The sequence below is a fragment of the Phytophthora cinnamomi genome, assembly GCF_018691715.1.
Source record: "Phytophthora cinnamomi strain GKB4 chromosome Unknown Contig17, whole genome shotgun sequence".
Classification (NCBI taxonomy): Eukaryota; Oomycota; class Peronosporomycetes; order Peronosporales; family Peronosporaceae; genus Phytophthora; species Phytophthora cinnamomi.
The window spans coordinates 910,647-936,679 of NW_027150950.1; the positions used below are offsets into that span (position 1 = coordinate 910,647).

Below are 26,033 nucleotides of genomic sequence, written 5' to 3' on the forward strand. Positions count from 1 at the left end.
AGAGAAATGACTGTTAACAATACAAACTTCTCAGCGGTCGGCTCGCAATCAACTCGTTGTATTCGCTTCACTCCGTCGCGCTGAACGAGCCTGGCACGGCCGTGGCTGTCGTCATATAACCGGAGCACCAGAACCCCGCAGTCAATCTTTTTTTTCCTTCACGTCCGAGTTGTTTGCAGCATCGACAACTATAGCATCCCTTTCTCAGCTTTAGATTGAAGTCAACATATTTCTTTTCTCTTAGTATCGGGTGGTGCTCATCGATGTGGGTATCTCGGGGGGGGAGTCTCACTTGGCGAACCACGCGGCCGGCAGAGTGAGCAACGACTTGGGTCCACTTGAGGAGGCGAAGAGGATGCGTTTCAACGCGTGATACATTATTCGGACTGGCATAACACGCCAATCCTGCGACGCTGCTTGACTTACAGCAACAACTTCCTACGCCTGACTGCGTTTTGGCTGCCTTCAAATCGACGGCCCTGTTTGCTCGTCGCGGCAAAATCTGATCGCCCAAGTGCAAGACAGATGCCTCTCACTTGCTGCGCTGCGCCTCGAGCTTCGAATGTGTTCACAGGTGCTAGGAGCGACTGCAGCCCCAGGCCATCCGCATCCGCAGGAACGCGCTGTCCTCCACCACCTCGACCTGCGCCGCCGGCTGGAAGCCCACGCACTGGAACAGCTTCATCGCCGCAAACGAGTCGGTCTGCGGCACGTATGCGACCAGAGCCTGCGGATGCGCCGGCTGCTGCGCGTAGATCGCCTCGATGTCCTGCACACGCAACGCAACACATCAGCCTGCTTGCCAGGGATATCAGCGCCGTGCTCTTAGATGACAACAGCTCTCACCTCGACCACAGCGCGGAGGAACCGCCGGGCGTAGCCCTGCCGCCGTTTGCCCTCCACGACGCCGAAGTGGTCGATGATGACCACCTGGCTGCCGCTCTCCTCGGACGCGGGCCGCCAGCGTGCGACACCCATCGGTCCGTCGCCGACTACAATTGCCAGTCCGACGCAGTCATACCTCGTTAGCAAGCTCTGCCGCTGCGGCAGCCACTGCGACAAGCTAGGCTTCCTCACCGAAGGCGACCAAATGCCGCGACATGGGGTCGTCCGGCAGCGCCTTGGCCATGTTGGGGAAGATGCGACCCCGGAGGATCTTGGTGAACGTCCACAGGGCCAGGTTGGCCCTCTCCAGCGCCGTCACAGTGCCCGCGACGGCCGCGTCCTGTGCCTGGCAGTCGAAACTCTGCACCGTGAACTCGAAGGCCGTGAACGTCATCTGAGCCATTGCAGAGTAGAAGCTCCCTGTTAGCCGTCAATCGGGGGCTACAAACACAGAGAAGCAGAGACGACTGCAGACCTTGAAGCACTTGTACGAGCGGCTTTTGCCCGTGTGGCCGCAAATGGGGCACTTGACGCCCTGCGGCAACGCGATAAAGCCACGAGTCAGAGCTGTTTAGCGGCTACAGCTGCGGGTGGAGACGTCTGCTTGCTGCTGCACGCAGAGGACGCGACGTACTTGCTCGTGGTCGTGTCCGCAGACGCCGCAGCGATGCGCCTTGGCGTCGTCCTTGGCCTCCATCAGGATACTTCTAGCCTGCAATCGTCAATTCAGCACAGAAAGATGGCCAATCACATCAATCCAGTTCTCGTCATTGATTGGCTGGTTCTTGTGTGTCGGATGCTAGAAGTATAGTACAGCGAAGTACCGCGAAAGCGGTACACAGTCGAATGAGCACCATGTCGCTGCCGGACGCGGCCGAGGCGCGGCGGATCTCGGCGCAGCTGGAGACGCTGGAGCAGCAGCGCGCGCAGGGCCGCCTGCCGCACGAGGACACGCCGCTGCGTCTGTACCGCGTGGGCGGCGGCGGCTTCGTGCGCGTGCTGGACGAGCACCCGGAGCCCATTTCGCAGAGCATGGTACGAGGCGCGTTTCCAAGCCAATAGTTCGCCTGTTCCGCCGCCAATTAACCGAAATTTCGTGCTGCAATTGCGTCAGCTGGAGGCGATCGACGCGTTCATCAGGAGACGTGACGGCGACGACGAGTCGGTGGAGATGAAGGCTCCGGCTGAGGAGCAGACGGAGGAGGAGAAGCACCAGACGCAGGGGATAGAGCACGACGCAGCGCCATTGAGAGCTGGAGATGAAGAGCAGAGCAAGTCAAAACAGCAGCAAGAGGAGGTGGAGGAGGAGGAGGAGGAGGCTGCTTCTGGTAGTGACGACGCCCTGGTGGCAGCCCCCAGTGCAGCGGCTGGGGTTGAGGACGACGATGTAGAAGAGACCCAACCTTCTTCTACTTCGGCAGGTGTGGCGATGGCGCCACCGTGGGAAGCGGGGACTGTCGCGAAGACCCCGCAAAAGCTGCTGGCTAAGAACGAGAAGGCGAGTGACTGGTTGAGTGCGAGCTCGACGCAGAATGCAGTGGAGAACCAGACAACACCTTTTCAGGAGGAGAAGGGCGGTGACCATTCAGTTGCTGTAGGTGAGGTTGGTCAGGAGGTGGAAAAGCCTGTGGATCATCCGAGCTTGTATGAGCAGTGGCCGCCTCAGCTGGAAGAACGGAGGAAGATGTGGTTTGTTCCGCGTAACTCGGATAGAAGGCTCCCTGCTGCTGGAATGGGGGTGAAACGGCCTGTCGTATACTGGATGCATAGCACGTTGCGCGTGATGCAGGGGAATTTTGGGCTGGAGGCAGCGATTTTGCTCTCACGAAGACTAGCTGCGCCGTTGGTGGTCGTTTGTCTTGTGCCGTCTTCTGTCCTATACCCGGTTTGTCACTCAACAACAGCGAGCGATGCGTACGCCCGATTTTCGTTCGTCGAGTTGTACCAACAGTTTGCTCAAGCAGGAGTGCCGTTCTTCGGGATCACGGCCAAGGAGGACGGGACTTCGGCTACAAATGAGCAACTATCTCTAGCTATGAAGCCCAACCCGTTGTACCAACTGCTGGATGCACTTGCACCACACGCCGTAGTGACCGATGCCATGTTTGATTCCCCCAGCAGAAGCGATATGGTGCGTTTGGCTCGTTACTTAGAGCTGAATCGTTCATCTTGTTCGTGGGCTCTCCTTTCTATGGATTCCACCACGAGTTGCCCCACTTATCAACTGTCGATGAAGCTACAGAGCACACTAGAGCCTGGTGTTGCTTTTGCGAGTGAAGAGCAATTTGGGGCCGAGTACACATCATTTGCACAACCTCGCAATGGAACTTACGTCTTCAGCCCTCTGCCTCGAGTTGTCGCGCAAGAACTTGCGCAGAATCAGCGACGGTGGGATATACTGTCTACTGTCTTGGAAAAGCTGCAGCTGGAGAATGTGAACTGGGAAGTAGTGAAGGCAGAAAATACGCAGTCGAGTTCTCAGATGCGGCGATTTAGTGAAGGAGAAGGGCTTCAGAGGCTAAGTCAGCTTTTATCAGGGTCCGACAGCCAACCGGCTATTCAGACCGAGTTACGGGGCGGTGGAGTTTTGAGTTTGATGCCTTTCATTCGCCACGGTACACTATTCGCTGGATATATTTTGCAGCGAATAAATGGAGCTATTGCCTCGAGTCCACCACCGACGACCCCACAAGAGCGGAAGGCAATGGCAATGCGAAAGGTAATTTTCGAATTCACTACTGTGAACTCTGTAACCTTTTTATCTGATGTCGCGAATGTGGTTGTATGTCAGGTTATGAGATCGCGAGCTGTGAACCACTTGGGCAAAGAACGCGACTACGCTTTGTATTTAGCGCTCTGGTCTGCTGTTAACGGCGAACCTAGTGAGCCAAATGGACTGACCCAACCAGATATCGCATTGCTTTCGACCAGCGACATACTTTCGAGCTTGACGATGTCCGCACCGCGCACATCATCTTTGTGAGTTTTACGTGTCTTCTCCTGCAGTATAAATTTGCTAAAATCTGCTAACGCAAGGTTTCTACTGTCTAGGGAAACGTATCAGAATGTGCTGCCTAGTTGGGCTTATAGTTCTGCCAGACTAGGGGAGAGCAGGAATACTCAGGTGCCAGGGGCAGCTCTATACGATCCGTACGAGCTGGAAAGCGCACGGACGAAGGATCTGTACTGGAACGAAATCCAGAAATTTCTCGTTGAGCAGCAGTACCTGCACCCGCTCTTGATGGTGTATTGGGCATATCGTGTGCTAACCTGGAGTGTGTCAAGTCGAGCAGCCATTGCGGTATGCAAAAAGTCGATAGGGTGGCGGAGACTGGTGGTTTGTCTGACGTGTTGTTGCTTACTGTTATTTGCAGACAATCGAGTCGCTGATGTCACAATGTGCTCTGGGCTCAAATAATTCTCCAGACGCGGTGTTTATCGTATGGAAGCAGCTATTCCGACTGGGAGCGAATGACAACAGCTCCACTGACGCTACCAGGGGTAGTGCCCCGAACCTGGAAGGTCTTCGTGAATTTCAGCTTCTTCTAGAGAGGGAGCTCGCGTCGCAACCGAAACTGCAGCTGCATCCGTGATCGAGGAAAAAGCTATGCATGTGCGATTATTTATTAGCTATCACGAATAATATGCTGTGGGAATCTGGTCGCTCGGGACATTTTTCAGTTTTAACTTTTCGCCATCAATGTCCTGCACAAGACCATTTTACCTGGCAGTGGTCGATGCGGGTTTGCGAATTGATCGAGAGCCACTTGCACTGACACGCGTAGGCAGCGAATTCTGCAAGTCCACAGAGCGCCTATGTTAGCCCCAGTCATAAATCCTCGGGCGGGGCATTGTACCCACCCGGTGCGATTTCCATTTTCGCACGAAGCTTGACTTCGCTGGGAACATTTTCTCGGAAGAACATGTAGTCGGCACTTGAGTCCCATTTTCTGCAGTACACCCGGATCGTCTTAGGCACAAGTAAGAAGATAATGAAATAGTAGACGCAAACTTACTTTCCCGGGAACTGCACCACTGTGAAGTCACACTCATTGCAGCGAAGATTGGAGCAGACACTGCTCAAAGAATTCACGTACGAAGTTACAAGGTGTTCACTTTTAGCTGGATCATCCAGACGAGTGCGGCAACGTACTTCCGCGAGAACGCGGTGCTTAGTCCTCGATTGGCACGTCCTCCATCCATCAGCACTTGTGGACACCTACATGTACGTGAACAAAATGCAGGGCAAAAGTAAGCATATTGCTCGAGACAACGTGGTTCTATCGCCAGACTTACTTTTTGGTCCCGCCCGCTTGGAACTCTGTGCGCGCAGTCTTGGTCTCTGACGAGTTGTACGCTCCAGCTCTCGACGAAGACATCGGTCGTGGGTGAACTGCCGCAGGCTTACTGTCTTCGTCTCCGAGCATGTCCAGCAGATCGTCTAGCTCATTCTTGCCCTTTTCAACAGCCAGCAAAGTGTCAATTCCTCATTCGCAACCGACGAAAGTGTACTCTAGGTGCGCCACGCACTCGGCCCTGGCTAACAGGTTTTGTTATTCTGTTGGAAGTGTCCACGTCGTCCGCGTATTTTGCCCCTGTGGTTTGGCTGTTGCTGGCACCAGATCGAGGGCTCTTCATCGCATCCTCCACCTCGTCAAGAAGATCCTGGAAATTCATGCTCTCTTCGAACTCGCCGACAGAGAAGGTGTGAGCAAAGCAGACGCAAATTCTGGTATGAAGTGAATCTGCTGGCTCCGTTTCGTTGTCTGTCGTTTCGCATGAGCTCACCCACCAAGTCTATCCTTAGTAGCAAGAGTTCAACCGCGAACACAATCTGCTCCAGCGCATGCCGAACTAAAGTACAAGGTTACAGGATTGAATTAGCGTCTTAATCATACCGGAACTAGGTTTGCCGATTCCATCGGAGCTGAAGGTGGGGGCCGGGCGAGCTTCTCTGTTGTGGTGTTGTCCTGAAAGTCGTCCACGGAGAACCCCTCGATGAGCTTTTTCCAGCCGAAGGAAGCAATCGAAAATAATGCCAACAGCGGTCTGTACACAGGCCACCACGCAGCAACCAAAATGAGCAAATGGCCTTCCCGCTCTTAAGCACTTCAGCCCATACCTTGTGATGAGATCGAACCAGCCGCTCTGCGGGGCAGCGCCGTTCACATAGCGAATGTACAGGAAGGCATCATGTCGTACGCCGTCAATCATGTAGTAATCTGCAGCAAAACAACATCAACCGGCGTCAACACCACCTCATTCGGCCATTCAGCAGTGAAGCCTCCTCACCTTGCAGATACCGCAAGTTCTGGAAGCCGTTCTTCTCGTAGAAATGCCTGGCGCTGAGGTTGTCCGCCTTGACGTGCAGGTAGACGGCGCCGCACTGCGGCTGGCGACAGGCCTGCGCGATGCACTCCTGCAGCAGCGCCGAGGCGATGCCCATCCGCCGCACGGACGCCTTGGTGCCCAGCGTCAGGATGTACATGATGTGCGTGTGCTCCCAGTCGTCGGGGGCGATCAGGTCCGGGTCGTCCACCTTGCTGAGCGGCAGCGTGCTGGCCGTCACGGCGCCGAGGATGTGCTCGTCGCGCCGCTGCTCGGGCGCGGGCTGCATCTCCACCGCCAGGCGCGCGAACAGCGGCCCGCCCGTCTCCATCCACAGGCCCTGGGCCGCGCCGTCGTAGAAGGCCTGGTTGTAGCGGATGGGGAACCACTGCTCGTGCAGCACCCGCACCTGCGGGATGTCCGGCGAGCCCAAGTCCCGGAAGTAGATGACGCGCTCGGGCGTCGCCGTCGCCGCCTGCAGCTTGGCGGTATCCAGCACGTCGTTGTCGCGGTCGATCTCCAGGGCCACGACGCGCGGGATCAGCTCCTCCACGGCGCCGTCGACGCTCATGCCGGTCCGAAGAGCTACGTGAGCTGGAGAGCTCAAGCTAAATTGTGGGTGATATATTTTCCCTCGCTGTTCTGTCGCAATTTTTGACTTTGAGAATGCTTGTTTCGTGTGTTCGTGTCACATCAATTTCGGTGGGGAGAGCAGTTTGCATGGTGCCGAGCCTGAGAGAATGCATACATGTACTCTATTTTTAAAAATTATTTCTTGAAGAAGGACGCGATGGTCTTCAGCCGCTTACCACCGCCACCTGCGACGTGTGAGACTGCGCCAGTCGCACTTGACTTGGCCTTGGGCTTCGACTTGGTGCCTTTGTCCGGGTGCAGCACGAGCTGCAGGATCTTCTTGACGCCCGTCGTGATGCCGAGCTGCTGCATCTCCACCACTGTCATCCACCGCAGCTCGTCGGACTCGGCCGCTGGCAAAAGCTCCGGCTGCGACTTGAAGTGCAGGTGCTCGATGCCCATGTGGTGCTTCACGTGCGAGAAGATGTGGGTAAGCTCGCCGAGGTCGCGTCGCTCTGGGATCGACTTGCTTGATCGAATGAGTGCGGCCTTGCCGAATAAGTCCGTGAGACGGGCGTCCATGAACGTCTTCCGCTTGGAGAATGGCGGGATCTTGTCGCCGTCGCTCATCTGCACGCCACCGCAAAACGTGCTTGTGAGATATAGCGGACACGTTGTAACTTGATTTTGAATCGCACTATACCTTGCTGTGGAGGAATTCCCATTGCCCAGCCAGCAGACCACTCTCCGGCCGCTTGGACATCAAGAATTTCCAGTTCGACAAAGAAGCATCGGTTTCGGCGCTCTTGGAAGCTTTGCGCTTTCCTCGTGTGGGTGCAGCATCGTCTTCAGTGGATAGATCGCAAGGTGATGTCACTACAGCAACGGCGATGGCCTCATTTTTCGAGTCGTTCTTCTTCGCTTTCAGTGGATACTTGGTAACCTGCGATGAATCAGCAAATAGATCAGGCATTCGTACAGCAGAGGAATAACCTAGACGATGGCAGCCACAATTACCTCAGTCTGCGCTTCATTCCAATCTAAGACACGAGTGTAGTCGCAGATAGAGCAGATGAGACTTGAGTCGGGATTCTCTTGCTTGGGCTTGACAGTGTTTGCCTCTTCATATGCAAGGCACACCGATCTAACCGGGCAGTCCGAACAGTGAGGGTTCTGCACGAGAATTGCACGATATGCGTCAGCACTCGGACTTGACAAAAGAAGACGGATCAAAACCCGCTACCTGGACAGTGCACATCGTTGCTCCAAGCTCCATCAGCGCCTGGTTCAGCGCTCCAGGGCGATCACACTCTCCCACGAGCTCTTTTGCTGCCTTCCAGGAAAAGTTAATGAGCTGCTTATTCTTCGGATCGGCTCCCACAGCACGCATCCTGGCCATCACACGAATCACGTTGCCGTCTACCAGCGGCTCACGGTTTCCGAAGGCAATAGATGCAATGGCTCCTGTCGTGCAAACGATGTCACAACATCAGCCACGAAAGTCGTTGCCCACTCGTTCAGCGCAAGCGAACCTGCAGTGTAGGGTCCGATTCCCGGGATCGTCAACAGCTGATCCACAGTCGACGGCAGCTCGCCACCGAAGTTCTCCACCACGTACTTGGCACCAGCGTGCAGCATCCTCGCCCGTCGGTAGTATCCGAGTCCAGCCCACAGGGCGTTTACGTCCTGCAACCATACCGTCGGTTCACCAATGTCAGTTGCACTCCCAACATGCACCCACTGCGCTCATTGCACACCTCTTCATTAGCTTCAGCCAGAACAGCCACCGTCGGGAACTTGTCGATCCAGCGCAAAAAGTACTCCACCACCGTGTCGACCCGCGTCTGCTGCAGCATGATCTCCGACACCCACGTCTCGTAGGGCGCCACCTTCCTGGGTCTCAACTCACCGCCACGTTCTCCACTATCACCAGCAACTGCGGGCTCTTCCTCCTTGCAGCTGCTGTCTGCTTCAACCTGCTCCGGTTCCGGCGCCGTCTCGCCCTCCTGCTTCAGGAACGCGGCCAACGCGCCTCTCTTTGCCGCCACCTGCTTCTTCTGGATGGTGTGCGTGGCTGTCGTCACGTACGGCGGTGGGTCTCCTCGCCACGGGAGTTTCCGGCGGTGCGCGTCATACCACGCGAGCAGCTCCGTTCGGGTGGCCAGCAGCTCCCGCGGCCGGAAATCGTGCCTGGACGCGTCGTGTTGCGTGCAAAACACCGCTGCTCCCGTTGCAATTGCGTCGGGGAGCTCGCTCTTGATCAGGTCCTCGATGTCCGGCTCACTCGCAGCGTCGGCCGCAGCCTTCGCCTTCCTGCGGGTAGTGCGCGGCATCTCGAATTGTTGAAATCGTTTAACAATTATATTTTTGGCGGGAGACACGGCAGTACAAATCGTACATCTCCAGACACCGTACTAACCGTTGAGCGTCATGAAACCGTCGAATCTCATGAGCGCGTCCGGGGACGGCAGCCCATCCATACGGTCGCAGCTGAACAGTTCCCGACTCGAAGAGCTCCGACCATGCAGCGCGTGGCCCTCCTGTCCCACGTGAAGGCGAGCTCCGTGCCGCCGAGCCTCACGAGCAGCGGCGAGCGGCGCATCGCCTGGCAGGGCGGCAAGATCTCGTCCAACAAGGAGGAGGCGCTGCAGAAGTTCTACCAGCGCAAGCTGCGCGCGGGCGACCACCTCACGGCGCAGCAGATCGAGGCCATGCAGGCGACGCGTGCGTGGCGAGCTGGTTCCCTGGCTTTTAGCTGTTATAAGGAGTTGTCGTGTGCTGACTATTTTGCCACTATTGCATTGTATCAGTGGGCGTGAAGCTGGACAAGAACCCCAAGAAGCAGCACGAGACCCATCGGCCACACGCCAAGGTGACGGCCAGTGGGAACCGCACGGTGCTGAAGACGGGCCGCGTGCTGGGCCCCAGGCGCGACTCGAAGCAGAAGGTGAAGAAGGCGGCCGGAGGCAACAACGCCAAGCAGCAGGCTGCGCGTCAGCCCAAGACGGTCACCAAGACGCCGCAGAAGCGGGCGGAGACCAGCTCGTCCATCTCGCTCGAAGATAAACTCGGACTCCCACTTGATGCGCTGGTCGGCGGGAAGAACAAACGCAGCAGTGGTAATATGAAGCGGAGGTGAATGTGCAAATGAGGAGAGGGAGAAGAACATAAAGCACGGAGCTCAGGAGGAACAGGGGTCGACGCACGAAGAGAGAAGACCGCTGACGTCCTGCGGCTGTGTGGGTGTGTGAAGGAATAAATACTACACATGTTGCATCTCGCGAGAAGCCATTGCAGACTAGAGACTGCTCCCTTCCTCCGCCATAGAACTTCCGTCGGGTCGGGACAAGAATGACGCGGTCGTCGGAGTGCGGAACGCGATCTTCAGCGCCTGTAGCAGAGTCGACACCTCGATCACTGTTAGCGTGTTGGCGAACTTCTTGCGCAACGCGCGGCGCGTGGCCTGGTCGTGCTCCTTAGGGATGACGCAGACCTCCAGTCCGATCTTCTGCGCTGCGGTGAGGCGCGACTCGAGCATTTTAACTGACCGCACGTGGCCAGACAGCGACACTTCTCCTAGGAACGTGGCGCGCTCCAACACAGGACGGCCAAGAACAGAGCTGGCTAATGCCACCGCCAGCGCCAGGTCAGTGGCGGGTTCCTGGATAGTATAGCATCAAATGCCGTGATGAAATTCGCTTTCAGAGAGGATAACGAGGTATCCTACGTGCATGGGGTAGCAGGAATACTACTGCATGCTATTTTCAAGGAACCTAAGATGATGTGGGTTCGTCAAATTCCAGCACATTTAGCCCAGGCCATCGAAGTCGACGTCATAATGCTGCCGCATTGCCTTTGCCTTGGATATGAAGCAGTTTCAATCTGTAAATTGACCGACGTGTACTTCCGCCACTTGCGTCATTGTCACTGGCCATCCATACTGAATGAGCGAGATCTGTAAAGCAGGAAGCTATCAGAAACCGCAGTAGCGCACCGGAACACTTCATTATTAGAGCCCACTGAATCCAGAGGCGTCGGTGCGCGCCAAAGTTCCTACGACAACATGTCTAGGATATCCTCCTCCTCCGAGTCCATCGCTTCATCAACTGGAGGAGTCGGTCGGATCTGTTTCACCGGCTCAGGTTTCGGCGGCGGAGTTGATTTCACTTTGATTGCCTTCTTCGCATGTGAAATGCAGCTGCGTGGCTTCGACGACTCCATCGAATGTGACTGCTTCGCCACCAGTTCAGTCTTCACTCCACGACCACTTATCTCGCCTCTCTGCGTTGCCTCGTTCGCCTCCTCCTCATTCTTGATAATATCATCCATGCTCGACAGCAGATCTTCCGCGGAGCTGATCTGCACCGAGCTCGGCTTCACACTCGCTGGCAGCTGGCTGTACGCGTTGATCGCGTCTCTCTTGGCGCGCTTCCGCTCGTTCCCTTCATCATCTTCCGCCTCTTCCTCCGTAACAGTACTCTCTTCCCCGCTCTCCTCCTTACTCGAGTCCTCCTCGCTCATGTCTTCATCTTGCTCCTCCTCTTGTTTCTTCTTGTTCAGCTTGGCCCCCGTCGCCTTCCGTGCTCTCTTGGGCGGCGCAACCTTCCCCTTTCTCTTCGTCACCTGGCTCGACTCGTAGCTCTGAATCTGCTGCACCCTGTCCAACTCGCCCTGCAGCCTCCGGATCTCGTCCTTCTTGCCGTTCAGCACGGCGCAGAAGCCGCGGAACAGCGCGTCCTCCTGCTGCTGCTTGGCTGCCAGCGCCGCCTCGAGAAGCGTCTCCTTCCGCTGCAGCAGCTTCTCCAACTTTAAAACTTTCTCTTCTCTTTCTTCTCTCTCTTCTCTTCTCTGCGCCTGCTGCGCCGCCACCAGATGCAGCAACTGGCGCCACTTTTCAGCCGCGTCCCGTTCCGTCACGCGCTCGAACTGGACGGCCGAGAACTTCATGGCGAACCCGGCGCGCTCCATGAGCGTCAGCGTCCGGTCGGCCCGCGACCAGCGGAAGTCGAAGCGCGGCTGCTGGCCTCGAGCCAAGGGGCTCAGCGCCGACTGCACCGCTGTCAGGTACTCGAGGGGAGAGCAGGCGAGCGCCCGCGGCTTGTGGGAGGAGGAGACCTCGCCCTCGAAGAGAGAAGAACCGTCCAGCAGCTGCAGGTGGAGAGGAGAAGAAGAAGGAGGAGGAGAAGAGGTGCAGACGAGGAAGAGCGGGATGGTGGAGTTGGTGTCCGTGTCCGTGTCCACAGCAGGTATCTCTGCCAGCGACATAATTAGCTGAGTGGGTTGAACGAGAACTTTTCTCTTGTCAGAACGTCCTCTAGTGGATACGCCAAAGTATTAGAAGAGGAAGGTCAGCCTTTTGGATAATTCAGACAATGGAGCTCAGGAGGAACAGGGGTCGACGCACGAAGAGAGAAGACCGCTGACGTCCTGCGGCTGTGTGGGTGTGTGAAGGAATAAATACTACACATGTTGCATCTCGCGAGAAGCCACTGCAGACTAGAGACTGCTCCCTTCCTCCGACATAGAACCTCCGTCGGGTCGGGACAAGAATGACGCGGTCGTCGGAGTGCGGAACGCGATCTTCAGCGCCTGTAGCAGAGTCGACACCTCGATCACTGTTAGCGTGTTGGCGAACTTCTTGCGCAACGCGCGGCGCGTGGCCTGGTCGTGCTCCTTAGGAATGACGCAGACCTCCAGTCCGATCTTCTGCGCTGCGGTGAGGCGCGACTCGAGCATTTTAACTGGCCGCACGTGGCCAGACAGCGACACTTCTCCTAGGAACGCGGCGCGCTCCAACACAGGACGGCCAAGAACAGAGCTGGCTAATGCCACCGCCAGCGCCAGGTCAGCGGCTGGTTCCTGGATACTATAGCCCTCAGCAATATTCACGAACACGCTTTGGTTGCGGCAAGAAACCCTGGCGCGCTTCTCCAGTACGGCGAACAGCAAAAGCAATTTGTCGAACGCCACACCAACGCCGCGAACGCGTGAGTATGGCTGCCCTCCACCACGCGTAGCATCCGTGTTGTACTGCGTTGGGTTGGCGAGTGCCTGGATCTCAAGGGGGATCGGGCGCTTGCCTTCCATAGCAATTGTAACGGAACATCCGTCAAGCGGCTCCATATCGGCCTCCTCTCTGTCGCCCGAGTAATCATCATCATCTTCTTCACTCGATGACACGAACGCCATGAGAGGGTTGGACAGCGGCTGAAGGCCTTCATCAGTCATGTTAAAGACGCCGACCTCGCTGGTGTTGCCGAAGCGATTCTTCTGGCAGCGTAAGAACCGTCTAGCACTTTGCGGGTCGCCCTCAAGCTGCACCACCGTGTCGACGATGTGTTCTAGCACCTTGGGGCCAGCAATATCTCCACTTTTGGTCACATGTCCGATCAAGATCACTGGCACATTGCGCGATTTTGCCAGCCGCAGCAGGCGAAGCGTGCATTCTTTGACTTGATTCACAGTGCCTGCAGGCGAGGGTATGTCTTCTGCGTAGACAGTCTGGATCGAGTCCACAACTACAGCGCCGAACCCATGGTAGTCGTCTTCACCATTGGCTCGTCCGTTTCCTCCTTCCAGCAACTGGAATACCGCGTCCAGGTTGGTCTCACTGGCCACAAAGAGGCTGTCGCTCACAGATCCGAGGCGCTCTGCACGCATGCGCACTTGCAGCACGCTCTCCTCGCCCGACACATAGAGCACCCCTCGCTCGCGCATCGCTGGTCCGTACGCCAGCATGTTCGCCATCTGAAGTGCAAGCTGCAGAGAGGTTCAGCGTGTCATGGTTCATTAGTACAAAGTATCCACGAGCATCCAATGCGCGGGTCCTACCGTGCTCTTGCCAACGCCTGGGTTGCCTGCCACCAGCGTCAATGACCCGGCCACCAAGCCCCCACCTAGCACCCAGTTCTACAGCACAACCAGCAGTCAGTGAGGCGTCACTCTACAGTCCAATAGTTAGCAGCTCCTCGCCTTACCAACTCGCGCTCAGGCAGCTCGATGCGCTCTACGAACGTGTCCAGCTCGACCTCGTTCATGCGTAGAGCATGTGGGGCGTCCTCCTCGAAGGCGTCCTCCCCCGTCCTGGACCAGGCCACGGCGCGCTTCGGTTTGGCCTGCGCGAAGGACGAGGCGTTCGACTGGCGGAACAGCGGCTCGGCCGGCTTGGCCGCCACCACGGAGCCCCACTGCGAGCAGGACGAGCACTGGCCCTGCCACTTGGCGAACCTCTGGCCGCAGCCTTGGCATCGGAAGCCGTCGGAGGAGCTGGCGAGCCCGCGCGCGTGGAGCAGCGAGGGAGGGGCGAGACGAGAGCTGGGCTGGAGCTGCACCGCTGCAAGGCGGCGAAGGCGGCGGACGAGCATCTCTAGTTGGAAGTGTGTAGCCATCCGAGCTCTGTAAAAGCAATAAAACGCCAACAACATCGGTTTAAACAACGTTGCAGTGGTGTTCACGCTGTATGATCATGAGTTTAAACCAAAGCTTGGTGCCTCACTTGATTTGAGAATGGATTGGCGGAACCTCCAGTTTGAGAACTCTCATCCACATCAGTAGTTTTTAGAGCACTGTACAGTGTTTATCTGTACCTTACACACTGTTTTAAGATAGATGTTCGACCTGAACACACCGCGTTTTGAAAAATGTTAATAAGACGTTAAGTTGAATCGATATACTGAAATGGGTTAATGCACTAGTAATAGTACTACACACAATATTTTAGTGATATGATATCAAAATCATAGTGGTACACGTACGTAGTATGCCGCTGGACTTAGCGGAAACAGAGCTATTACCGTAATCTTCATGTCAAAGGAGGGGAGGAAATACAACTGCACTGCTTGACATGAGCATCACATCTGAAAAACAATAAAACAAAATCGAACATATGAAGCGTTTGGCGACGACCCGGGTCACCGCAAACAAAATGAATAAAAGTTGAATTAATTATTCATATCCAGGTCAGACTTGCAACCACCGTGTCTCCATTAAACAGAACTATGACAGACCCCTGCAGCCTGGACAACGGCGCTCTGGTGGTTCATGAGGACCGCAACCGATTACACCAAGCAGACACCCATCCACTCGTACACGTGTGAGTGCTCTCGACCGTGCTAAAGTTTCTCTAGGCGAAGATGTCGTGCTGCAGCTTCAAGCGACGTATAGGTCGCTGGACGCCAACTGAGAACGCCCAAGCCAAGGGCATGGTTCTGGCCTTGCTCCGCCAAGGCTTCATGATCTTCGAGTTCGTGCAGTATTGGATCTATGATAACACAGCTAAAGGATATGATTAAGAATGGCGTTGACACCTTCCACACTCGTAGGGACTGTAACGAAGTACATGTTCCGTTGCAGACGATTACGGGCATGTTTACTTCTAGTCTAGGTAGATGACGCCGTGCTTACTTTCTAAACGACTGGCTGCAAAATCACATCAGCAGAGAGGCCAAACCAGGACTAAGTAACACTTTTCAATTTGCTTTCAAGAGATTAAGCTTCCGCCGTTACAGGGACGCTGTTGCCACAAAACACGCATTACCCACTGACGACGTTTAGATTTTTTTTTCTTACGACATACAGAGAGTGGGAACTAGAGGAAGCTTTCCATGTAGTCATCGTCGACCTTGCCAATACTTTGTAGAAGCATCCCTAACTTGGAAAAAGCTGTGGTAGCGACATGCAGACATAGCAACGGGAAATAGGCGACGAGCAATGAAGTACTGTAGATGGACACAGTACACTCACTTGTAATTTCCGGGTGTTCGGCTCTCTAGAACCAAGGAACACCTCTGCGACGCTCGTGTGCAAGTTGATTGTGCTTTTCTCAATCCTGAGTTGCCTGAAGAAGAGCGAACTGCGCTACAAGCTGAAAAGCAAATGTACCTACATGCTGCCATTAATCAGCGACGTGCAGTTTCAGATTTTGTCAAGGAGTATGTGGCGATGAAAAATCTGTGGTGAAGTGGTTCTCGAAGAATTTGGAAATGTGATAATGAGGGATCCGGACCACGTCACAAAACCGGAAGACTGACATAGCTGGATCCAGATCCAAGGGGCGACAGTAGATTATTACAAGGCGTGGATCTGGGCTATGGAGAACGCAAAGAAGTACATGAAGTGTGTGGATATGACATTCACGGGCTCCTGAAGGCAGCGCGGGCCATGGGAAGGCTAGATCCAAGGGTTGAATGAATTTGGATCCAGGCCCAGTCTGGATCCAGAATCAGTTGGATCTGGTTTGATTCCTGGATCCAACCTGGGTCTTGAATTATGCGGTGGATCTACAGCTGGGTCCTGGCGGAAGTAATCAAGGGACACGCAAGGAAGGTAGACAGGCCATGTAGAGTCGGTACAGTAAGCGCGCCCACTTCCGGTACTGGTATAAAGTGATATCCCGGATAAAAAGATGCGCTCTATTTGGAAAGGTTTATTGTTACAAAACTTTGGCGGGCGTTTTGGCGCGAACTACTGCACACCAACCATTGCCGTAGAGCAACCGCACAGCCAACCTTTAGCAGGTTTTCATTACAGAAATAACACAGAGCGACACAAGCAGAAGCACGCCATGGGGGCCTGGATGAAAATACATCACAAGCGAGGTCTCATCGAGAAGGCAACCGACTGCCCCACGATGTCACAAGCGGCGCTCGCAGCATGAGTTAAAGCGCACTACAAACTCAAGCGCGCGCCAGCCCAGTCGACCGTCTCGGACATACTCAAGAGGCCGCGTTGATCATGAGCAAGGACTACGGTGATGGCAACCGCCGCAAGCCCGTGAAGGTGACCTCGGCGGAGCTGGAGATTCCAATGGCACTACTTACGACGAAGACGTCAACGTAGAAGATATTATAATTCGTGCTTCGCAATTGAGCTTATAATATATATTTTACGTGTGCTTCATTGCGGTCCCTTTAAAATAAAATTGCAAATCTTGGGAAATGGTCGGACCTCGTTACCGGAAGTGAGAGCTTTTACTGTAGACAGTGATGGGAAGATAGGATCCATAGGGATGATAGGACTTTGGGATTGGACCGAACTTAACGGTAATCAGATCTGAATTTGCTTTGGACATCGCAAGACCTCCCTCCCTCGCCTGGATCTGGGAACTACATTGACCCGACACGGCGTAGAGAGGTTAGCGGTAGGAGATCTAGTGTTGGTAATTAATTATGGATAATATATTGGCCAGATCCAACCTCCTAGAGATCCATCCTAAGCCTAGATCCAAGATCCGCCGGATTTATCTACTTGGCCGGCAGATCCACTCAGCTCTCACAACCCAAGATCCCGTCATAGGAGACGGCAAGTACGACAAAGGAAGACCTGCGAAGGCAAGAAAAGGCGCCACAAGCACACCCAAGGCAACCCTTCGGCCGGATCCAGATCCAGGCCGCCAGATCCAAGTACACGGGTATTGGATCTGGAGCATATACCGCGAGCAGAGTGAGGATTTCCGCACTGCTCCACCCGGATCCCCGCGTCTCGCCAAGACATTCCTTCTCCACCGCTTGGACTCTTCGGAAGTTGCCAGAGGAGCAAGATCCAGCCCTACCGACGGGTACACAAGGTGAGAAGTTCAGCACAGATCACGGATCATCGGGGAACCCCCTCCGTTAGTCGGTGTCCGGGCGCTGTTGGGAAGTTGGATCTAGCGATCTCCCAGATTTCGCGGATCCCGCTACACCACAATGGTGCGCGTGCCCGGAACTTCTGGTGACTCGGGATTTAACCATGAGTCCCAAGAAGATGTTCAAGTGAAGAAAGAACAAGGGGACCAGGCGTCGTCGGAGTTTGGATCTACGACAACGCCGCTGAATGATGCTAGATCCACGGATCGACAGAAGGCTGGGAGGACCTCTGTCGACGGAAACGAGGAAGATCCAGATCTGGATCTGGAAGATAAACCTCAATTTCCTCCCCAGGTCCCTTCGGGGACCCCGGTGGATCTAGACCCATGTCTAGATCCACCAACAACAAAAAACAAACCAAGGCAGGTATGGATCGGTATATATTTGCTGATTCACCGATTAAATCCAAGCCACACACCTACAAGTCGCCGCTTTCCGCGCCGGTAGACCAAGAACAGATGAAGAAGTCGGCGGCGCGACCGAAGATGCGAGCCCCGGATCTTGACGATGAGGATCCAAAGGACCCTGGATCCAGGTACGGCGGAGATCCAAAGGGCCCTGGATCTGGGTGGTCTGAAGCCACACTCGAGTATGCGTTCCGCCAGGCCGAGCTACGCGACTTCATCATCCAAGATCCAGTCATGCGGATCCTGGATCTGAAGCAGATCGGAGATCCACTGGGCCCTGTTACTGCTCCCGCGGCGACAGGCAACAAGTTGGCCGCGGTGAAGGATCTGATGCATCTACTGCGGGAGGCCGGACTTGGATCTGGCCAGTTCAACCCTCAGGATCTCTTCAAGCTGGATCTGGAGGTGATACAGTCCTCGGTCCAAGGGATCTTCGACAAGTTGAAGGCCTGATTGGGCGAGATCCCGGCGATCCAGGCTCCGGCGGCCTTGGATCCAGTGTTACCATTACCTCAGCCGGGATCCACAGGATGCCGAACTTCGTCACCTTATGTGTCCGCAGCCGAAGATGGATCCGACACTTCGTCCAAGCCGCAGCGCATGCCGCTTGGACCATCAGGTGCCTCGTTGATACAAGCTAGAGCCCAGATCCAACGTGAGAGAAGGCCGCAGCCTAGATCCAAGAGACAGCTCGCAGCTTCGGTGGATCCAACAGCCACGGCTATTGGATCTGGATCTGGATCCGGACTTGGATCTGGTTCCTGTGAGACAACTGGCAAGCTGAAGTCTTTCTTCCAAGCCGCCATGAGCCGCTTCTTGAAGGAACAGCAAGCTCTGTCGCAGATCCAGACGCCGGCGGAGATCCAAAACCCTGGATCCCAAGATGTCGAGATGGAGTCGACCAAGTCGCAGGATCCTGACCACTCGGACTGTGAGTATGACCCGGACGAACTGGACTTCCCGACACCGACGCGCGCCGCAGTGGCCACAACCACCGCTGGATCCACGGGATCCACCTTGATCCAGCGAGTCAGGATCTCGGCCATCTCGGATCTGAAGGAATTCTCCGGCAAGGATCCAGACGAGGATCGAGCAAAGGCCTGGGTGGGCAAAGTGAAGTCAGCGTTTCTCCGCGATCAAGCATCCGATGAAGAGAAATGCCTGACCTTCGCGGATCAGTGTGGTTGTATGTGTGTGTTGTTTTGTTTTGTGTATTTTGTTTTCTAAGTGTGCACCGTTGGTCTAATGGTTAGGATTCATCCCTTCCAAGGATGAGGTCGGGGTTCGATTCCCCGGCGGCGCACGCCTTACTTATAAATGCCTTGTGCATGCATACCACCCGCAGGACTCTGTGACTTGTTGTTCGGTGCACCTTTTGTCATTTTTCCTTGCTGGTCTTTTCGTTCGTTCCAGGGCCCTCCGGACGCATGCTAGCGCTACACAGACCCACCCAGTCTTCCTTGGTCTCTATAGCGCTGCGCCAGTCGCCCAACAGGGGCCGTTGCGACCAAGAGGGAGTCTACACCCAAGTGCGATATCGGGCGGTCGACCGTCTTACCGCGCACGACGTAGGCGTCCCAAAGAAGGTCAGCGCGGGTCTTGTCTTGTCTTGTCTTGTCTTGTCATGGACGCTGGTGACGCCACGGGCGAATAGCTCCGAGACCCGGAGCCGCGGATCGTCCGTCCGTCCGAGGCGGTCGTTTCCCGGAGTGATGTGCTTGCGGTTTGGTGGTGGATGTGTGCGTTCGGGCTACTGGTGTATCGGGGTAGGCAGGCACTCGTGTGTCCTTGTTGGTACAACGTCGGACAGAATGCAACTGCCAGTGCAAAGCACCGCAGGTCCCAAGCCAGATCAAAATTGAGCCAATCACCGAATGGTATTTTGTCGTTTTTAGCCAATCAAATACATATATTAGGACCATAATTCTGAGACTGACAGTCGGTAAAATGGAGGCAGCCGTAGACGACGACCAGTCAAGCGCGCGTCAGCAGGACACTTCTGCAGCGGTTGCTGGGGATCGCCAACAGAAGAAAAGGAGAAAGCACTACTCAATTAAGGTCAAGCGTGAAGTGCTGCGTGCAACTCAGGGCCTCAGCCAGTGCGATGCTTCTCGGCAGCAAGGGGTTCCGCGCTGGACGCTCGTCGATTGGCGACGAGCGCAGGAGAGTATTGCTAGCTATTCCGGCAGCGAAAAGCGTCTCTCGCGCGTGCCTGACCGCCCCGAAATTGTACCCTTTGCCACAGAGCTGGCCACGTACATGAAGGACACGCGCAGGGAGGGCGGCGTGTTGACTTCGAAGGTCATGGCTACATTCGTGCACGACCAGCACCCACGTTGGCTCGCCAGCTACATTGAGGGCAAAAAGGACACAGTCACAGCACACGATTCGCTGCTCCGACTCCTCAGGCGCTTCGCTTACCAACCTGGGTTCGTGCAGCGCACGCCAAGCGGACTGAAGGTACTGGCGCTATTTAACTGTTTTAGCACTCCTAAACTGTCATTTTTGCTCGTATTCTGTGTTTTAACTGTTCTATAACTGTAAGTGGTGGTGTTATGCTGTGTAAATGTTGCGATGTCGCTGTAGGAAAAGCTAGAAGATCTCGTTGCAGTGCGTGACGAGTTCGCTAAAACTTTGAGTGAGAAGTATGGGTCATTTGATGCGGTTCACATCTACAACGCTGATGAAACCGGCATCTACTTTGACACCCCTCCCTCTAAAATGCTGTCTGGGAGGGGAAAGCCCGCCTCAATAACGGCTGAGCAGAAGCACTCGGCGCGCCTCACAGCCGTTTGCACGATTCGAGCCGACGGTTTGAAGCTGCCATGACTCTTTATTGTGCGAGGTGAACAAGGGGGCACTATCGAGAGGGATGAGCTCCCGACTTATCCAAAAGGTAACTTAAAGTGGTACGCACAGTGTACTTTTACTAAGCCATGCTAAAGCACGGAGAAGCTCTGAATTTTATCATGAAGTAAGTTCTGCTTCTAAGCTACACAGCCTCTCTGTTTCTGCCAGTGCCTCTTGAGTTGGCGTGAATGGGCGATCCCGAAGTTGTTGGTTGTCGCGCGAACATCACCGCTGACCCCAAAAGAGCCGCCTACCTTGCTCAGCAAGCGCCAAAGAGAGTAAATAAGGTCCACATTGCGCTGGGCCACGGCGCCTATGTCAGACCACTATGAACAGAACCTCTACGAGTGAGAAGAGTGCCATCACGCTGATGAATGAAAGAAAGGCAAGCAACCAGTCGATCATAGAAACTTAGCTTTAATTATGCTGTCGCACTTGTACTGGGGAGTGCAGGGTCCACTGTATTTATCGACTAGGATACCTTATACGCGCCGCCGCCCTACTTAGTGGCTGCTCGCGTTGAAGTGGTCGGCTGTCATGACCTTGGCTCACGCCGAAGAGAATACGTGCTTGAAGACGCCCTCCTCCGAAGTGATCAGCTGCACCGCCTCCTTCAGCTCAGGCGCCGCCAGCAGTGCCAGATCCGTGTCCATCATGTACACGTCCTTGCTCTCCCGTCTTGTACTCCTTCTCCGACGGGTACCTCGGTCCATGTCTCGTTCAGGAGCACCTGAAATTCGTTCGACAGCGTGAGCGAGTCGCTGCTGTACGAGCCGCTATAGCCCGGCGCCTTCTGCTGCGCCACGTTGCGCGAACGGCCAGCCAGAGTCACCGCCTCGTACGGAGACATACCCAGAATCTTGATGTTGTCGAGCACGGAGATCAGTGTCGAGTTGTAGTACTCGCGCGGGGTCAGGATCTCCGTGCCGTTCCCGTTGGTTACGCCCACGAAGTCGATGGTCACGTTGCTGGCGTCGTCAAGGGCCACGTGGCCCGCCAGCTCGATCCGGTCCGCCGTCGACAGCGTCGGGTACGACGCCTGCACGGGCTCCAGCGCGGAGATGATCTTGTCCACACCGGTGTTCACAGGCCAGGTGAGAAGCGAGGTGGCGTTGTTGGGACCTGGCAAGAGAACCTGGCTAGCTGGGTCCTGAGATGGCTGCTAATAGCCACGCAATTCTGGCGTTACCGGGACTTGGCAAAAAAGCATGATTATCTTGAATTCGTTGGCGTCTGACTTCATTTTTGTATGAAAATTTTTGCGTTTCTTGTGCGTTTGTGCGCACACGAATTCGTTTTACCCCTGGCGACTTTTCGATACAACCACTGTTATTCTGAGCGACAATCCAGAGTTCTCACAAATTTGTTGGTGTCAGATAGCTACCGTAATACACGAAACTCAATACCACCCAGTATTACAGACGCAACACAAACCCCCCCCCCCCCCCCCCCCCTCTCTGCCTCCCTCCCTCCCCCCAAGTTTGGGACCACGGACAGCGTCTCGTTGTACGTGGCTACCTCCACCACAGCTGCAGAAGGAAGGTGGGTGGTTAGCGGCCACTGTGTACGTTATCCGCAGGAGTTTAAAGCGGGGAAGATAGACCAGCTGCATCAGCGCCAAGTCGATGTCGCTAAACTGCACGACATCGCAATATTCCGGGAGATCATAATATGATCGAACAACGCAGCCTCGGTTAGGGAGGGAGTATGGAGTATGGAATCGAAGGATTGTACCAACCGAGAATGACATTGATCTTTTTGTAGTACGTTTGTTTTACATGTATTATTATGCTTTGCAATGCGTTTGTCGTTTCCACCTAGTGTTTTGCCCGAGTTATAATATCTGGCGCTCGATATAAAACAGATGGCCATTAAATCCTCCAAGTTACAATCGCCAGCCTCGATATCGATATCGATTTACGCTATCTGTGGTCGAATTGCCGATCCAAAAACGAAATTCGGGCCGATTTAATTTAAATCGCGATGTCTGTGTACGGATGATAATGCCGCGCTTTATATATATAAAATATGCAATTGGACACTTACATCTGGACACTTGACGAGTGGTCGGCAGATCGCGCTGCTGATCTGTCGAAGCACCGCAGTTTCCGAAAACCTTCACCTTGCACAAGTGCAGCATGTACTCTCTCGACTACCGTTGGCGAGCCGTTTTTCTTATGCATGTGTATGGAATATGTATGCAGTATGTTAGTGATATATTTGAGCCTAACGTGCGAACACTGCAACGTTGGTACAAGTTGTTTTTGACCGATGGTGTGGTTGATGAAGGAGGTCGAACTAATCGCTCGTCGCGTTGGCCGAATGACGTGGTAACCCGTGTTCGAAAGTACGTGAAAGCCCACCCTACATTTTATTTAGAGGAGCTACAGCAGTTCATACGAAACGCTTTTCCTAAAGTAAAATGGTAGCGTAGTATCAACATGTGGTCTTACATGGCGGGGAGCTGCTCGCGCGACAGACAAGCGGAAAGCCCAGCGATACAGGAGCCGCTAGTGCACTCACAGACGAAGCTAACGAGCCATCAAACACGTTCAACAGATTAGTATTAGAGTCGCAAGGGCCGGAGACACACTAAGTTTCTGTATGGTAGCGTAGTATCGACATGCGGTCTTACATGGCGGAGTGCAGCTCGCGCGACAGACAAGCGAAAAGCCCAGCGATACAGGAGCCGCTAGAGCACTCACAGACGAAGCTAACGAGCCGTTAAACACGTCCAACAGAGCCGTATCGGAGTAGCAGTGACCGGCGACGTTACCTCGGTGTCCTGAGAACCAACGATGCGCCCGTTATGTTAAGTAGGAAGAGGTGGTGCGACTTACCTACACCTGGAGGTCGATTTACTACCATGTCGCATGTTTATGTCTACGAATTATTTTATCTCAGAGATCGATCTAAGCCCTAAATCCGAGCGACAAAATATCTGCAAACCACAATACATTTAGCCGTGCGGATCTCCCCCCCCCTTTCCTAATGTTATGCGCTACAAGTAACATCCAGATTATCTTGTCACGCGAATGTCGCCCGTAAAAGACTCAAGCAACACGCACTGGATAATATGCTGTCCGCCCATGTATAAAATCTAGCAGATTCGTCCCGATACATTATTGTTTTGCCATCTTATAAGTGATTCAGGGATCTGCGATTATATAGGGACTAGTACACGCACTTGTATCGCCCCAACTACTCTGGATAAAATCCAGAGAACTAACGAAAAAATTGTATGTAGGTCATGTTTATACTGTACAGACTAAAGCTTGGATGGATTCACGTGTGTGGGAGTTCTACCTACGCTCCCTGCTTGCCCATCACATAACGCAAAGCTCTGTCCTGCTTGTAGACAATCTCGACTGTCATGTTTCGGTGGCTGCTGAGGCTATTGTGCGCAGTGATCTCGACTGCACGCTGCAAGCGCTACCTAAAAACGCTAATTCTGTCTGTCAACCTTTAGATGTAGGAATAATGGGCCCCCCTCAAGGCTAAACTGAAGGAGTTGTGGATGAAAGAAAGGCCGCCGCCTCTTCCACATGGCCAGAAACGACCGAAAGTGACAGCAAAGCAAAAGCGGCTGGAGACAATTCCCGAACCATCAAGGCCAGGGAATCCTTCAAGCCACAAACAGTCACAAAAGTGTTCAACAAAGCGCTTTTAACTAATTTCTAGCAAAATACAGCTGCCTCTTTATTTGCAACTAAAATTGCTCTAATATTTAGGTAGCCATAAGATTAATGAGATTTTTTTTACCAATGACTTTGCGACTATAGGTGGCAGTTACATTCTGTCCGACGCTATATTCTTGTGGGCAAGCCTTGCTTGATTTTTGTCGTAGGCGATTTCGGTGTTGGTGTGATGATAGCGACGGGGAGTACGATGTAATGTGCGCACGTTGTCAGTGTGAGAGGGTGTCAGCAATGGTGGAAAGCGGTTGGAGCGGTTTGTTTTGTGGTGACAGTGTGGTTGTATGTGTGTGTTGTTTTGTTTTGTGTTTTTTGTTTTCTAAGTGTGCACCGTTGGTCTAATGGTTAGGATTCATCCCTTCCAAGGATGAGGTCGGGGTTCGATTCCCCGGCGGCGCACGCCTTACTTATAAATGCCTTGTGCATGCATACCACCCGCAGGACTCTGTGACTGGTTGTTCGGTGCACCTTTTGTCATTTTTCCTTGCTGGTCTTTTCGTTCGTTCCAGGGCCCTCCGGACGCATGCTAGCGCTACACAGACCCACCCAGTCTTCCTTGGTCTCTATAGCGCTGCGCCAGTCGCCTAACAGGGGCCGTTGCGACCAAGAGGGAGTCTACATCCGAGTGCAATATCGGGCGGTCGACCGTCTTACCGCGCACGACGTAGGCGTCCCAAAGAAGGTCAGCGCGGGTCTTGTCTTGTCTTGTCTTGTCTTGTCTTGTCTTGTCATGGACGCTGGTGACGCCACGGGCGAATAGCTCCGAGACCCGGAGCCGCGGATCGTCCGTCCACCTGTGGCGTCACCAGCGTCCATGACAAGACAAGACAAGACCCGCGCTGACCTTCTTTGGGACGCCTACGTCGTGCGCGGTAAGACGGTCGACCGCCCGATATTGCACTCGGATGTAGACTCCCTCTTGGTCGCAACGGCCCCTGTTGGGCGACTGGTGCAGCGCTATAGAGACCAAGGAAGACTGGGTGGGTCTGTGTAGCGCTAGCATGCGTCCGGAGGGCCCTGGAACGAACGAAAAGACCAGCAAGGAAAAATGACAAAAGGTGCACCGAACAACCAGTCACAGAGTCCTGCGGGTGGTATGCATGCACAAGGCATTTATAAGTAAGGCGTGCGCCGCCGGGGAATCGAACCCCGACCTCATCCGTGGGAGGGATGAATCCTAACCATTAGACCAACGGCGCGCCAGACAAATGCCATGTTCACGCCAAACGAACCCACCAGAACCACAACCCTAACCAAAATACAATACTCTCGAATGCCACCATGCCACGCCGCATGCTACGAGCAGCACCCTCGAAGCATCCAGCAGCTCTTGCAGATTGCCCCCGGTCCTCAACCCTAGCTGTGGAAGTGCCTTGTGGCGTGAACCACTCGCTGTTTCTCCGTGCGTTAGCGCGCTGCTGTTCGGTAATCGCCAAGGCTGATGGCGGTCCGATGCCGATGAAGCTTGCCCTCGTGCTGCAAGACATACAGAGGCTTCTGTTGGCGTAAAAGACGGCGTATGCGCGGCAAGAGATGGCAAGAGATGCGCCGTCGGGGAATCGAACCCCGACCTCATCCTTGGAAGGGATGAATCCTAACCATTAGACCAACGGTGCACACTTAGAAAACAAAAAACACAAAACAAAACAACACGCACATACAACCACACT

At 54.4% G+C, this 26,033-nt stretch overlaps 9 protein-coding genes across 9 annotated transcripts; 3 read left to right on the forward strand and 6 right to left on the reverse strand.

The window, feature by feature from the left end:
* Nucleotides 1–577: 577 nt before the first annotated feature.
* Nucleotides 578–1,582, reverse strand: IUM83_04720 (GNAT domain; the record flags this gene model as incomplete). The annotated part of the gene is made up of 5 exons (XM_067928817.1): nucleotides 578–769; nucleotides 847–992; nucleotides 1,078–1,279; nucleotides 1,361–1,420; nucleotides 1,520–1,582. 5 exons carry the CDS (start codon nucleotides 1,580–1,582, stop codon nucleotides 578–580), a joined length of 663 nt encoding a protein of 220 aa, XP_067795988.1.
* A 158-nt stretch (nucleotides 1,583–1,740) lies between these two features.
* IUM83_04721 (uncharacterized protein) lies at nucleotides 1,741–4,478 on the forward strand (the record flags this gene model as incomplete). Its single annotated transcript, XM_067928818.1, has 6 exons — nucleotides 1,741–1,920; nucleotides 2,000–3,016; nucleotides 3,530–3,604; nucleotides 3,677–3,864; nucleotides 3,937–4,186; nucleotides 4,260–4,478. The coding sequence occupies 6 exons, from the start codon at nucleotides 1,741–1,743 to the stop codon at nucleotides 4,476–4,478; spliced, it is 1,929 nt and encodes a 642-aa protein (XP_067795987.1).
* Nucleotides 4,479–4,582: 104 nt separating this feature from the next.
* Nucleotides 4,583–5,562, reverse strand: IUM83_04722 (n-alpha-acetyltransferase 60-like; the record flags this gene model as incomplete). The annotated part of the gene is made up of 6 exons (XM_067928819.1): nucleotides 4,583–4,680; nucleotides 4,747–4,835; nucleotides 4,902–4,961; nucleotides 5,039–5,104; nucleotides 5,182–5,342; nucleotides 5,416–5,562. The coding sequence occupies 6 exons, from the start codon at nucleotides 5,560–5,562 to the stop codon at nucleotides 4,583–4,585; spliced, it is 621 nt and encodes a 206-aa protein (XP_067796006.1).
* A 215-nt stretch (nucleotides 5,563–5,777) lies between these two features.
* On the reverse strand, nucleotides 5,778–6,784 carry IUM83_04723 (n-alpha-acetyltransferase 60-like; the record flags this gene model as incomplete). Its single annotated transcript, XM_067928820.1, has 3 exons — nucleotides 5,778–5,934; nucleotides 6,008–6,107; nucleotides 6,178–6,784. The coding sequence occupies 3 exons, from the start codon at nucleotides 6,782–6,784 to the stop codon at nucleotides 5,778–5,780; spliced, it is 864 nt and encodes a 287-aa protein (XP_067795986.1).
* A 197-nt stretch (nucleotides 6,785–6,981) lies between these two features.
* On the reverse strand, nucleotides 6,982–9,119 carry IUM83_04724 (A/G-specific adenine glycosylase; the record flags this gene model as incomplete). The annotated part of the gene is made up of 6 exons (XM_067928821.1): nucleotides 6,982–7,416; nucleotides 7,490–7,729; nucleotides 7,804–7,959; nucleotides 8,030–8,250; nucleotides 8,319–8,472; nucleotides 8,544–9,119. 6 exons carry the CDS (start codon nucleotides 9,117–9,119, stop codon nucleotides 6,982–6,984), a joined length of 1,782 nt encoding a protein of 593 aa, XP_067795985.1.
* A 189-nt stretch (nucleotides 9,120–9,308) lies between these two features.
* IUM83_04725 (uncharacterized protein) lies at nucleotides 9,309–9,925 on the forward strand (the record flags this gene model as incomplete). Its single annotated transcript, XM_067928822.1, has 2 exons — nucleotides 9,309–9,510; nucleotides 9,597–9,925. The coding sequence occupies 2 exons, from the start codon at nucleotides 9,309–9,311 to the stop codon at nucleotides 9,923–9,925; spliced, it is 531 nt and encodes a 176-aa protein (XP_067795984.1).
* Nucleotides 9,926–12,088: 2,163 nt separating this feature from the next.
* On the reverse strand, nucleotides 12,089–14,150 carry IUM83_04726 (DNA repair protein RadA; the record flags this gene model as incomplete). The annotated part of the gene is made up of 4 exons (XM_067928823.1): nucleotides 12,089–12,100; nucleotides 12,619–13,545; nucleotides 13,618–13,695; nucleotides 13,764–14,150. 4 exons carry the CDS (start codon nucleotides 14,148–14,150, stop codon nucleotides 12,089–12,091), a joined length of 1,404 nt encoding a protein of 467 aa, XP_067795983.1.
* Nucleotides 14,151–19,765: 5,615 nt separating this feature from the next.
* IUM83_04727 (Dimodular nonribosomal peptide synthase) lies at nucleotides 19,766–20,647 on the forward strand (the record flags this gene model as incomplete). The annotated part of the gene is made up of 2 exons (XM_067928824.1): nucleotides 19,766–20,278; nucleotides 20,405–20,647. 2 exons carry the CDS (start codon nucleotides 19,766–19,768, stop codon nucleotides 20,645–20,647), a joined length of 756 nt encoding a protein of 251 aa, XP_067795982.1.
* A 569-nt stretch (nucleotides 20,648–21,216) lies between these two features.
* IUM83_04728 (Catalase/peroxidase HPI) lies at nucleotides 21,217–21,797 on the reverse strand (the record flags this gene model as incomplete). Its single annotated transcript, XM_067928825.1, has 2 exons — nucleotides 21,217–21,333; nucleotides 21,399–21,797. 2 exons carry the CDS (start codon nucleotides 21,795–21,797, stop codon nucleotides 21,217–21,219), a joined length of 516 nt encoding a protein of 171 aa, XP_067795981.1.
* Between the last annotated feature and the right edge of the window lie 4,236 nt (nucleotides 21,798–26,033).